The sequence below is a fragment of the Lissotriton helveticus genome, chromosome 5_2 (assembly GCF_964261635.1).
Source record: "Lissotriton helveticus chromosome 5_2, aLisHel1.1, whole genome shotgun sequence".
Lineage (NCBI taxonomy): Eukaryota > Metazoa > Chordata > Amphibia > Caudata > Salamandridae > Lissotriton > Lissotriton helveticus.
The window spans coordinates 3,736,383-3,749,946 of NC_136066.1; the positions used below are offsets into that span (position 1 = coordinate 3,736,383).

The 13,564-nt window shown below is 51.3% G+C and overlaps 1 protein-coding gene across 4 annotated transcripts in view; it reads right to left on the reverse strand.

Annotated features, from left to right (window-relative positions):
• Positions 1–13,564, reverse strand: part of SPTAN1 (spectrin alpha, non-erythrocytic 1) — a 342,467-nt gene that overhangs the window by 125,548 nt on the left and 203,355 nt on the right. For all 4 annotated transcript variants that reach the window (XM_078646605.1, XM_078646604.1, XM_078646602.1 and 1 more), the window contains 3 exons: positions 7,200–7,408; positions 6,746–6,866; positions 6,336–6,457 (listed from right to left, as the gene is read on the reverse strand). In XM_078646605.1, coding sequence (XP_078502731.1) covers positions 6,336–6,457; positions 6,746–6,866; positions 7,200–7,408 — 452 coding nt within the window. The remainder of the gene's footprint in view (positions 1–6,335; positions 6,458–6,745; positions 6,867–7,199; positions 7,409–13,564) is intronic.

Consider the following 13,564-nt stretch of genomic DNA (forward strand, 5'->3'; position numbering starts at 1 on the left):
CAAGCAACTGGCAGCCTTCCTCGAGACGACTGGATCCCTCGACCCATCTCAGTCAGGCTTCCGGGCCAACCACAGCACCGAGACCGCCCTCATCGCTGCCACTGACGACATCCGAACCCTGCTGGACAACGGAGAAACAGCGGCCCTCATCCTCCTGGGCCTCTCCGCGGCATTCGACACTGTCTGCCACCGCACCCTTGTGCAGCGCCTCAGCAACGTCGGAATCAAGGAGAAGGCACTGGAATGGATCATCTCCTTCCTCGCCGGAAGGACACAGAGAGTCCGCCTCCCCCCGTTCAGATCAGAAGCCACGGAAGTCATCTGCGGCGTCCCTCAGGGCTCCTCGCTCAGCCCCACCCTCTTCAATGTCTACATGAGCCCCCTCGCGGCCATCGCACGCCAACACAACCTGAACATCATCTCCTACGCCGATGACACCCAGCTGATCCTCTCCCTGAAGAAAGACCCCGCCACCGCCAGAGCCAACCTACACGAAGGGATGAAAGACGTGGCCGAGTGGATGACGACCAGCCGCCTGAAACTGAACACAGACAAGACGGAAGTCCTCATCCTGGGCTCCTCACCCTCCGCCTGGGACGACTCCTGGTGGCCCCCCGCCCTGGGCAACGCACCCAAACCGACAGACCACGCACGCAACCTGGGCTTCATCCTGGACTCCTCCCTCTCCATGACCAGACAAGTCAACGCCGTCTCCTTGTCCTGTTTCAACATCATGCGCATGCTACGTAAGATCTTCCGGTGGATCCCCACCGAGACCAGGAAGACGGTCACCCAGGCCCTCGTCACCAGCCGTCTGGACTACGGCAACGCCCTCTACGCCGGAACCACCGCCAAGCTCCAGAAGAGACTCCAGCGTATCCAGAACGCCTCGGCGAGACTCATCCTCGACGTCCCCAGACGAAGCCACATCTCCAGACACCTGAGAGACCTGCACTGGCTCCCAATCAACAAAAGAATCACCTTTCCGGCTCCTCACCCACGCACACAAAGCCCTACACAACCAAGGCCCGACTTACCTCAACAGCCGCCTCAACTTCTACGCTCCCAAACGCCATCTCCGCTCGACCAGTCACGCCCTCGCCGCCGTCCCCCGCATCCGAAGAGCGACAACAGGAGGAAGGTCCTTCTCCCACCTGGCCGCCAAGACCTGGAACTCCCTCCCTCCCGACCTACGCTTGACCCAAGACCACCTCTCCTTCAGGAAGAAGCTCAAGACCTGGCTGTTCGAGCAGTAGCAGATCCCCCCCCCCAACCCCCCCCCCCTAGCGCCTTGAGACCCTCCGGGTGAGTAGTGCGCGGTATAAATGCCTATGATTGATTGATTGATTGATAGGTGTATGCCCGACTGGTCACCAACACTAGGTCGTTCAACTGTCCTTGAGCCTGAGTCCACTGACGTGCCAAGCATTCTTGGAGCGGACGCATATGCAACCTTGCGTGCGGGACTATGAAGATGCAGGAGGCCATCATGCCTATTAACTGCATGAACACTCGTGCTGGGAGTGAGTGTTGCGGTCTGAACCTCCGGAGTATTGACTGGATGTTGTCGATCCTCGCCGGGTTTGGCTGAGCTGTGGCAACCAGAGTATTTATCGTCGCGCCCAAATACTGCCGCACATGGGCTGGCCGAAGGTGCGACTTTGGATAGTTTAGTGAAATCCCCAGACTGTGAAGGAGGTGAATGGTGTGGGACATGTCTGCGGCGCACTGCTGGGCTGACTTGGCTTGAACGAGCCAGTCGTCTAGATAAGGGTAGACATGTATGCTCTGTCTCCTGAGGTGCGCCGCCACTGTCGCCAGACATTTCGTGAACACTCTGGGGGCAGTGGTCACTCCGAAGGGGAGGACCTTGAACTGGTAATGCCGGTTTTGGATGGTGAACCTGAGGTATTTCCTGTGGGATGGATGGAGTGGTATGTGAAAGTAAGCATCCTTGAGGTCCAAGGTTGCGAGGAAGTCTCCCTGGTTTAACAATGGAAGAACCTGCTGCAGTGTTAACATGTGGAAGTGTTCTGATAGAATGTACTGGTTCAGTGGGCGTAGGTCCAGAATCGGTCTGAGTGAGCCGTCCTTCTTTGGGATTAAGAAGTACAGGGAATAAACCCCTGTGCCTTCTTCCTTCACTGGCACGAGCTCTATTGCGCCTTTTTGCAGCATCACAAGAACGTCCTGCTGCAATACGTGCAAGTGCTCTGCCGACATAGGATGTTGTTTTGGGGGTATGTTTGGTGGAGTGGATGTTAGCTCCAAACAATAGCCGAACTGGATAAGTTTCCTGACCCACCTGTCTGTGGTGATGGACGTCCAGACTGGCAGGAACTGTTGGAGTCTCCCCCCGACAGGTGTTGGATGGTCGGGGGGCAGTGACAGGGAGTCACTGTTTGTTGGTGGCAGAGGAACGGGAACTGTTGTTGCCTCTGCCTCTGCCCTTGGAGCTGTTTCCCCGGTATCCTCCTCTACTCTGCTTGGGGTACGAGGATTGCGCCCCACCTCGATTGCCTGAGCGATGAAAAGTGTTCCCTCGAAACTGCTGGGACTGGAGAGCCCCCATGGACTTGGCAGTCTCAGTATCTTTCTTAATCTTTTCCAGGGTGGTATCCACCTCTGGTCCAAATAACCTGTCTGGGTTAACCGGCTGGTTGAGGATAGTAGTCTGAATCTCCGGCTTGAACCCGGAGATTCGGAGCCATGCCTGACGCCTCAGCATCACACTAGTGTTGATTGCCCTTGCTGCCGTGTCCGCAACGTCTAGCGCACACTTTATAGCAGCGTTGGAGATGAGCTTTCCCTCCTGGATAAGCATTTCAGCTCCCTCTTTAAACTGATCTGGAAGGTGTTGCATCAGCTGCTCTAGGGTGTCATAGTGTGCCCTATCGTATCTGGCCAACAGAGCCTGCGTGTTTGAGATGCGCCAGATGTTGGCCGCCTGAGCTGCCACCCTCTTCCCAGATGCCTCCAGCACTTTTGACTCTTTGTCTGGGGGAGGAGCTTCACCCGTGGTTTGGGAGTTCGCCCTCTTGCGGGCATTAGAGACCACCAAAGAGTCCAAAGGCAACTGGCCCTTTATGTAGGTTGGGTCGCCAGGTGCCGGTCTGTATTTTTTCTCTATTCTAGGGTTGACAACCCTTGATCTCGTGGGTTCTTTGAAAATGTCTGCCGCATGCTTAAGGACCCCTTTTAGCATTGGGAGAGTCTTGACAGTTTTTTCAGCAGTGGAGAAAGTGTCAAAAAGGAAGTCAGCCTCCACAGGGTCAGCATGCATTTCCACTTTATGGTTTGTAGCTGCCCTTTCAATCAAGGCATTAAAAGCCGCAGAATCTTCAGTGGGCGACGTCTTTACGTTGTAAATCTGAGGGTCATGGACTGTTTGCTGGTCCCCCTGATCACCTGTGTCCATCCACGAGTCCTGTTGCTCATCAGGCTCTGTGTGTGCAGGGAAATTGTACTCCTCCTCCTGCTCCCCTTCATCTCCATTAGAGTAAGTTGGTGAAGGTGTTGCACTCCTCCTAGGCTGTGGAAGAAGCTGTTCAACCAGTACTGGTGTTTCTGGTGCAGGCTTCTTTCTCTTTAGAGGAATTGTAAATGACTCCAGAGGCCGTGAAGTTATTTTCCTCTTGTAAAGCGTGAGCTTTCCGGTGTCGGCATCGATGAAATGCTCCGCCCGCTCTTCAATTAAAGGTTGTCGATGACTTAAACTCCCAGCCGGGTGAGTTGACTTCGACACAGTGTCTTTGGGCACCGACCGTGGTGCAAAGGCCTTCGGCGCCACCTTAGGCGGTAACGTGTAGAGGATCGGCGTCGAGGTTTTTGTCGGTGGGACAGCTGGCTTCGGCGCGGAAGGTGTCTTCGGTTCCGATGCTAAAGCCTTGTCAAGCCTGTATGCAAGCATTGGCCACCTGGATGGATAATCACTGCCTAAAATTGAACGGCTCTAAGACAGAAGTCCTGGTGGTTGGTGGTGATCAACGGTTATGGACATGTGACTGGTGGCCAAGCTGTTTAGGCGCTATGCCCACACCATGTCCTGAAGCTAAGAACCTAGGGATATGGGTGGATCCCACACTCTTACGAGACACACATCAATCGTCTAGCAGGCAAGTGCTTTGGAGTCCTAAGGACTCTTAATAAGACCCTGGACCTCCTCCCTCTGGAGGCTCGGCGCACTATGACCCAGGCACTGATTACCTCACGCCTCGACTATGGGAATGTCCTCTTCCTGGGAGCTTCGAGTAAAAGCATAGGACGACTCCAGATACTACAAAATGCTGCAGCCCGCCTAGTGCTTAGACTCCCAAGAAGAGCCAACTCTAGAACCGCCCTGGAGGCCCTCCACTGGCTCCCAGTGGAAAAAAGAATAATGTATAAAGCCCTTCTAATATGTCATCGGAACCTTTGGCATAAAGCTCCCGGTTATCTGACAGATCTAGTTACTTGGTATCAACCACGCAGATCGCTTAGATCAGGCGGCATGGGCACGCTTGTGACCCACCGCTATAGGAGAGAAAAAATGGGAGGTCGGTCCTTTAGAGTGGCGGTTGCCATAGGATGGAACAAACTTCCCATCAGTCTCCGCCTGGAGCCTTCGGAAACTATTTTCCGACGCCAACTTAAAACTCATCTGTTCTCTTCATAGTTTCACTTTAATGTTCTCTGCCTCGTACTGTCCTCTCCCCTGGCGAGCTCCTTTCCTCTATCTTTTAGCGCGGGGACACGCCGGGATGGCGTATCATGCGCTCTATAAATGTCTTTATTATTATTATTATTTTTTGTCCCTAATTCTTTTGAGGGAGTCCGAGACCTGCTTCGTAAAGGAAGCCGATGGTTTCGTCGACCCGGCCGATGACCTCGGACCGCCCCCAGGGGAAGACCCGAGCGTTGTTGACTTCTGTTTGTCTGTCCGAGGCGCAGGAGCATCTTTGACCGGTGCGCCTTGATCACTCTTCACGGTCGCAGACGTCGATGCCGCCGGCTTCGGATCGGCAGACTTTGCTTTTGGCGTTGGGACCCCAGACTGTGGCTCGGCGCCCTTGGCTGACTTCGTCTCGACAGGCCTTTTGCTTTTCGGCTCGAAAGACTTTCCCGATGTAGGCTCGACAGCCTTCTTGGATTTTGGCTCGACCGCCTTGCTCGACACCGGTTCGACGGCTTTCTCCGAGCTTGGCTCCTTGACCACCTTCGGCACCTTTGCCTGGTCGACAGCTTTCTTTGGCTTCGAGGCCTCCGAAGACGACGGCGTCGATGGTGGAGCAGACGTCTTCGGTTTCGATGGCGTCTCGGCCATCTTAGGTTTCGTCGAGACCGATGGTTTTAGTTTCGGTTTCGATTTCGGTAATGGCGGCTCCGCTGAGGTGTCCGTAGCCGGGCCGGAAGGCGGGGCCGTGGATTGTGGTGTAAGGTCTTGGGTAAGGCCGTGTGGCGATCCCGCGACCTGAGCCTTGGTAAGAGTACGAACGGGGCATAGCTCTTCCTCCGAGCTATCTTCCATGGCCCCATATGCTTCTTCGTCGTCCCCTACCTCATCGACGACTTCCTCTAGTTCTTGGCCTTCGACGTCCGCTCCGTAGTCGGACTCGACATCCACCGATGTAGGTGAAATCTGCAGTTGAAGCTCTTGCTCGTCTGCTTCCTCGTCGAAGATGTCCACCGGTGCCGGAGCCGATCGCTGGGCCTCGAGGCGCGCCACGCGCCGCATCCTGATCATTTTCTTCGATCGAAATCTGGAACAGGCCATACAGTTGACGACAAGCACTTGTTGCACACGGGATGGACGTCAATGTGTGGGTACTTGGAACCACACACGGGACAGTTCTTGAACGGACTCCGTTCCATGCCGTCGAAGTCTTGCTGCGTCGACTGGGCCTCGATCACCGAAGAGTCACACGACTCCCCGAATATCCGACTCGACGAGTTGGAGTATAGTCGGGACCGAACGCGAACAATACCGACGGTGCAAAGAAGGCCTTTTGGCCTTGAAAAAGTTTTATAACGATTCCGAACAGGAGATGTCGAAATCACATCCGAACCCAATGGCGGGAAAAAACAATCTGGGGATGGAGTCGATGCCCATGCGCACTGTAGTCCAGGGGAGGAGCCACCTATCTCGTGATACTTCGAAGACTCTTCCAGGACAACAATATGCAATCATCCGGACCCAACACTAGGCGGCGATCTATGCTATAGATATGAATTTAGCAGCCCACATGCCTCGAACATAGGCAACACTGAGAACCTTGCATGAGAGAGGTCAGTGAACCTCACTAGATCTTCCTGAGCGCTAGGAAGGAGGAAGCAGTTTACAGGACAATTTCACTCACCGAGCAGCTGCCAGTTTCTTCAGCTCCTGCCAGTGCTCCACAAACTGCGCCAATCGCTGCTCAATCTCGTCCTTTCCAATGGTGTTATCATCAGAAAGCTTCCGTCCTGTGTCCAATACTCCCTGAGGAAGGAGGAAGCAGAGATTAGGAAACCCTGAACCACTCCCCACCGGAGCACGGAAATCGGGTGATTGGAGGTTTGCGCATCTTAGGACAAAGGGAGGGAAGAACGAGAGTATAAAACAAGCTATGTGTTTAGGGGCTCACAGACCTAGGACAGACTTTTTTGACACCCTGCAGAAGTATTTCTTCTTTCTGCTGAATGAATCTCATACCAATACAGTCTTTCACTCAAACAGAGACAAAAGTACCCACATCTATCATTTATCACATTACTGCTCTCCCGTCACCTGGATTGCTGGCTCGTGCGCTGCTAGCTCTGCTTCCAAACGCTTGTGCTTCTTCCGGAGGTTTTGAACGCCAGTCAGGTCGCGGCCGTAGTCTTCAGAGTTAACAAGCAGTTTCTTCTCCCTTAAGAGATGACAGAACAGGCTCTTTTCAGAACAAGCACTACAAGCCCTTCTACAGACAGCCCTGCTCCTTAGAGACTCATCCTCAGGGTAACCTGTGGTTCCCACAATCCTCATTTCTCTGATCAATGTGGTACAGCCGATGAAGGCATAGGTAAAGACTTCATGCCCATTACTCTAACACAGCTTGAGTTAAACCTATGCACACAAACACAACCAAGACGAAGCAGCAGGCGCACATACCACCTACCTATCAGTGTAGGCCCTGCCCAATGGACCCAACGTACACCCATCCACTGAAGCGCAGCGCACAGCACATCCCCGGGTCACTCACTTGATCCAGGACTCCTCGTCGTCCATGTCCCGGAAGAACTGGTGAAGACGGTGGGACTCGTTGAGCTTGGCGCGGCGGCCGGACGCCATACTCTTGATCCTCTGGAAGCGATCATTGATGGCATCCCTCTTCTCCTTCACCAGCGTGGTGTCGAAGGCACTGCTGGTCATCAAGCTGTCAGCCTGGCTGTTCAGGTCCTTCAGACGGTCCTAATGGCAGAACAGAAGCAAACACCACATGATTGTTGCCAAGCGACCCCTTTTTTGGCAGGTCATCCCCAGTTTTACAATTTGTTTTGGGACTCGCCTACCGGACATTTTGAACTTTATCACTAGGTCGTTGCTATCCAGAAGTGTATGTGCTCTGAACCCTAAAACATGTGGAAACTGGCTTAAATTCTGATTGGCACATTTATATTTCCTATAAGGCCATAGGATATGGGCAGAAATGCACCCATGGCATGGGACGTTAGATGCCACTTGTTGACTGCAGCCCCTATTGTGCCTTCCACCACAGTGGCAGTGACAAAAATGCCTTCAGGCCTACCATGTGTGGCCTGACAGCAGCAGCTTGAACCTTGCTGCACAGAAACAACCATTATTTGGTGGTAAGTCCATCCCTTGTGCGATGCCAGATGGTGCCTCGGAAGTTCCAGTAAACCATCTTCAGGTTCTTTATTTCCGCTCTCCTTTTGCCTTCTTTTTGAACTTCCTCTTGGTCCAAATCGCAGATTCGCCTAGCTTGTTTGCTTCCCCTCCATTTCTGAGGAATCCAGGAAACTCTTCAGGCTGCAAAACTACTCCTACTGGTAAGTTACTATTTTGTTTTGCAGCATGAATCTTTTTCTGGATTCACATGCTGTGCATCGGATTAACCAATGGTATTTGGTTCTCTAGGAAGGATGTTTTGCAATGTGGGTGAACTGGCAAACAGGAAACAGTCTTAGTCCCACCTATGCTTTCTCGTTCAGATGATGCCCACACAATGTTCCATGAAGGTGTGTAGGGACGCCCAGGTTGCAGCCATGCAGATGTCAGCAAGAAGTACGTTTTCTAGGAATGCTAGGGTTGCACCCTGCTTCCTGGTTGAGAGCGCCATGGGGCATGTAGGACGAGTCTTCGTAGCATATTTTGACTGTTTCTACTATCCAACGTGCAATTGTCCCCTTGGTTGCTGGTGTACCGCTGGTAGCCCTGGCAAAGAAGGCAGAGGTGGTTCCCCTGCCGGATTGCTTTTGTCTCCTGTAGGTAGTACATGAGCGCTCTCAGCATTTCAAAGGTATGGAGTAGTTTCTTACCTGTAACTCCAGTTCTGTAGTAGGGGTATCTCTGTTATAGTCCTAATCTAGTGAATAGTCCCGCTCATATGCGGGGAACCCCGGAGCAATCAAAATTATTGTTACAATATATTACAAATCTTTTCCACTTAGCGGCATAACATGCTCTGGTAGTGGGTTTTCTAGCTTCTTTAATTATGTTCATACAGTCTGGTGGTAGGTTAAGATAACCATAGACTTCAGGAGCCAGATCGCCAAATTCAGTTGGCTTGGTTCTGGGTGTCTTATTTCTCCATGGTTCTGTTTTAACATGGAGGGCGTGACCCGTAATTTTTGGTGTGGAGCCAGTGAGAGATCTAGTAGTGTGGTGAACCTCGGCTGACGTGCCCATGTGGGAGCTACTAGTATCAGTTTGAGAGACTGTTGTCTGAGTTTGCGCACTACTAGTGGAATGAGTGGGAGAGGCGGAAAAGCGTACGCAAATCTGCCTGACCAGTTCATCCATATCGCATTCCCCTCCGACCGTGGGTGTGGTAACCTGGCGGCGAAGGTTGGGCATATTGCATTTTCGTGGGTGGCAAACAGATCTATTTGTGGATGCCCCCACATTTGGTTGAAGAACTTGTGGATGTATTTCCCATTCGTGAATCTGTTGTGACTGACGACTCAACAGATCTGCTATCGGATTGTGAATTCCTGGAAGGTGTTCTACAGTCAGGTGTATGTTTTGAGGAATGGCCCATCTCCAAATGTTCTGCGCGAGCTGGGACAGTTGTAGAGTGTGTCCCCCCCTGTTTTTGTACATAATACATGGCTGTCATATTGTCCGTCCGGATCAAGACAGCTTTGTTTAGTACTTGCAATTGAAACGTCTTGAGTGCTAGGAAAATTGCTAGCAGCTCTAGATGGTTGATATGGAACATTTTTTGTTGGTTGTTCCATTGCCCTTGTGTGGTATAGTGCAGGAGATGGGCTCCCCATCCTGTGAGGGATGCGTCTGTTGTGAGCACTATCTGTGGAACAGGCTCTAGGAACGGCCGTCCTCTTGTCATGTTTTTGGTGTTCCACCATTGCAGAGAGCGATATGTACGGCTGTCTACCAACACCAGGTCTGTGAGCTGACCTTGAGCCTGATTCCACTGTTGTTCTAGACATTCTTGTAATGGGCGCATTTGCAGTCTTGCTTGAGGAACTATGAAGATGCAAGACGCCATCATGCCTATTAGTCTCATGAACACTCTGGCTTGGAGAGACTGTTGGTGTTGAAAAACTGAGACTAAGGTCTGAATGCTCTGTATCCTGGCTGGACTGGGATACGCTAGAGCTGTAGATGTGTCTATGGTAGCTCCTAGATACTGATGAACGTGCGAAGGCTCTAGGTGTGACTTGGTGTAGTTTATTGTAAACCCGAAGTCGTGCAATGTCTGAATTGTTTGCTTTGTGTGTTGTACACACTGGCTGAACGATCTCGCCTTTATGAGCCAGTCGTCTAGGTAAGGGAAGACATGTATCTGTTGTCTTCTGAGATGTGCCGCTACTACTGCTAAGCACTTTGTGAACACTCGTGGTGCTGTTGTGACCCCGAATGGAAGGACTTTGAACTGATAGTGCTGTCCTTCTAGTACAAATCTGAGATACTTCCTGTGAGCAGGATGTATGGGAATGTGAAAGTAGGCGTCCTTTAGGTCTAGTGTTGGAAGAAAATCGCCTTGTTGTAGTAGTGGGAGTACTTGCTGCAGAGTGATCATGTGGAGATGATCTGACTGTATGTAGTGGTTGAGGGGCCTGAGGTCGAGAATTGGTCTTAGTGTCCCGTCCTTTTTGGGAATTAGGAAGTACAGGGAGTAAACTCCTGTTTCTTGTTCCTCTAAAGTAACTACTTGTATAGCATCCTTTTGTAAAAGTGCTAGAACTTCTTGTTGAAGCAGTCATATGGTCTGTGGACATTGGACGCTGCCTGGGTGGTATGTTAGGGGGGGTTGCTGTGAGTTCTAGGCAGTAGCCATGTTGGATAATGTGTCTTACCCACTTGTCTGTTGTGATGGAATTCCAGACAGGTAGGAACTGTGATAGTCTGCCCCCCACAGGGGTGGAATGCTGTGGGGGAGGCAGAGGGAAGTCACTGTTTGGGAGTGGAAGAGGAGCGGTTGTTGTTATTACCTCTACCTCTTCCCTTATTGTTGTTGCCTCTGTACCCTTCTCTAAAGTAGCCTTTATTAGAGGAGGTTTGTGTGTGTCTTAAACAATGATGTGGTATCTGTGCCGGTTTGCTTAGAGCCTCCTCTATAAAAGGAGCGGCGAAAAGAACCTCTAGTTTGGGTGGATTTTAATGCACCCATAGACTTAGCTGTGTCCGTGTCTTTCTTCATCTTTTCTAGTGTGTTGTCTACCTCCGGCCCGAACAATTGGTTTTCATTGAAGGGCTGGTTGAGGATGGTGGTTTGTACTTCTGATTTGAAACCTGAAATGCGTAACCATGCATGAGGAGAGGTGTGGCGCCACGGCCAGGGCGACTGACGCTGGAATCTGGGGATCACGGTTCGATCCCTGGCTCCGGCGGCAGGTCCGCCCAGCACCATGTGACTCTGGGCAATAGCTCGCTTAATCTTCCCGACGGCCCCCAGCGCCTAGAGACCCTTACGGGTGATTGTGCGCTTTACAAATGTGGACTTTACTTTACTTTACGTCTGAGTATTACACTAGGATTGACTGCTCTGGATGCTGTGTCAGCTACATCTAGTGCACATTTAATTGAGGCATTAGATATTAATTTGCCTTCTTGTATGAGCTCTGTTGCCTGATCTTTGTATTGATCTGGGAGATGCTCTAGCAGTTTTTCTAATTGGTCGTAGTGAGCCATGTCATAGCGTGAGAGCAGGGCTTGTGTATTTGCTATGCGCCATATATTTGTCGCCTGCGCAGCAATCCGTTTCCCTGACGCATCAATGACTTTGGATTCTTTGTCAGGTGGGGGCATATCACCAGAAGTCTGGGAATTGGCTCTTTTCCGTGCATTGGACACTACTAAAGAGTCTAGTGGCAGATGTCCCTTAATATAGACTGGATCAGCTGGTGCTGGTCTATATTTCTTTTCTATTCTTGGATTTAACACTCTACAGCGTACCGGGTCTTTAAATATTTCTGGAGCATGTTTAATGACTCCTTTGATCATGGGTAGTATTTGTGTAAAATCCTCATCAATGGCATCAGAGTGCATTGAAACCCCGTGGTAAAGGGCAGCTCTATTTAAGAGATGATTAAACCCAATAGTGTCTTCTGGAGGGGAAGGTTTTGTTGGGTAAGACAGAGGATCAGGAATGTCGGGCACATTGTGGATTGACATCTTCATCTACAGGGTATGCATGTGGCTCTGATATGTCATTCCCTCCACCTATATCATACTCCTCATCAGTGTGGTGTGATGAAGCCGGAGATTGAACAGGAGAAACTGTAGGTTCAATTTAAGGAGGGATAGGAGAGGAAGGAGGGATAGGAGAGGAGAGGAGAGGAGAGGAAGAAGGTGAAGGAGAGGGAGGGTGCATTGGAGAAGTTACACAATCCTTTTTGGCAGGAACCCCAGGCAGAAGTGGTGTGTCTGCTGGTCTCTTCTTGTGAGGAATGGCTTCCACATGTCCAGTTTTTGGATTGATATGGACTTTCCTTTGCTTAGGATCTGGTCTAAACAGTTCTTCTTCTTCTACAACCTTCTTTGGCATCGATTTTTTCGGTGCCGATAGGGGTTTGTAGGAAGGTTGATCCCTGACTATGGTTGCCCCCAACTTTTTGCCTGGTGTTTTGCTGGTTTTCTGACTTAGTTGACCTGAGGCCCTGCTATTCAGGACCTCAGGCCCACTGCTCTCTCTGTAAAATGGATTCCATGTACCTTAGGTACATATCTAAATTGGATACTGAGCCACCTTATCAGTCCCTGTACAGTGTACCTTAGGTACCCAGGGCATAGGTGTACCCAGGGCCTACCAGGGGCTGCAGCATGTATTATGCCACCCCTGGCTGGCCATCCAAATCTGACACAACTGGCTGCTTGACAGCTGGGGCAAGGTGGTGTAATCACCCTTTGCTTTAGATATAGTATACCTATATCTAACCCTAAAATGGACACACAGATCTCCTATCAGTCACTCCTATGGCAGGCCTTAACAATCCTGAAGGCAGAGTGCTTGGAATCGTGTGAGATGGTGCTCTGGCATGAGCTGAGCCTGTCTGCGGCTTTCGGGATCCATCCCTTAGCCGTTTCCATGATATCGCATACCATATACTCTTAAGTGCATTATAATCCTCGCGGTTATGTGCCAACTCTGGTATCGCTTTATCAAAACATGTCGAGTAAGGTGTCATACGAATTGGAATACTAACCCCTCGCCAATTCTGGCGACGGGGTTAGCATTCCACCCTTCTAGAGGGACACGACATGTATGTAACCCCTAACCCCGGTTAAAGTCAAACAGAGCCTCAGCTCCACAAAATGGATGCTGCCACCGAGACACAAGTCTGCCCTCCTGCTGCTGGGAGTCCTCCCAGAGCAGGAGATAAGGACAAAGGGTTTCCTGCCAGGGGCGGTGCCAGCACCGTCCCAGACAGGATTTTGTGTATTGTAGGTAGGCAGGGCTTTAGAGGAAGGTGACTGCAAGTGGCACCCCGGTGCTCACTGTGCATAGGCCGGCTGGAACCAGTTCCAGGGTCACTCCAGACCCTGTGCTGGGGAAAAGCCCGCCAAGGAAGTGGGTGTAACCACCCCCCTCCTAGTCCCACCCATAGGGCAGGACTTAGTCGCGTGCCAGCCCCTTTTTACAGGATAAAGGTAGAGACTGGCCCCCTTCCAAATCAGATCATCTTTGAATCCTGAAACTACTTTCCACGAAAGGAACTCAAGACTTCTTCCTAAGATTTCTCCCTTGTGACTAAGGAGTAGTCACCCTGCATCCGCAGGCACCATCTACAGAACACTGCGGTCTGCTGCAAGTCCTTCCTCCGGAATCCGACTGCCCAGCTCGACGAGAACCGGCTTCCCTGGCACCTCTGACCTCTACCTACATCATCAGTCACGCTGAGATTCGTGGGTGTGACGAGA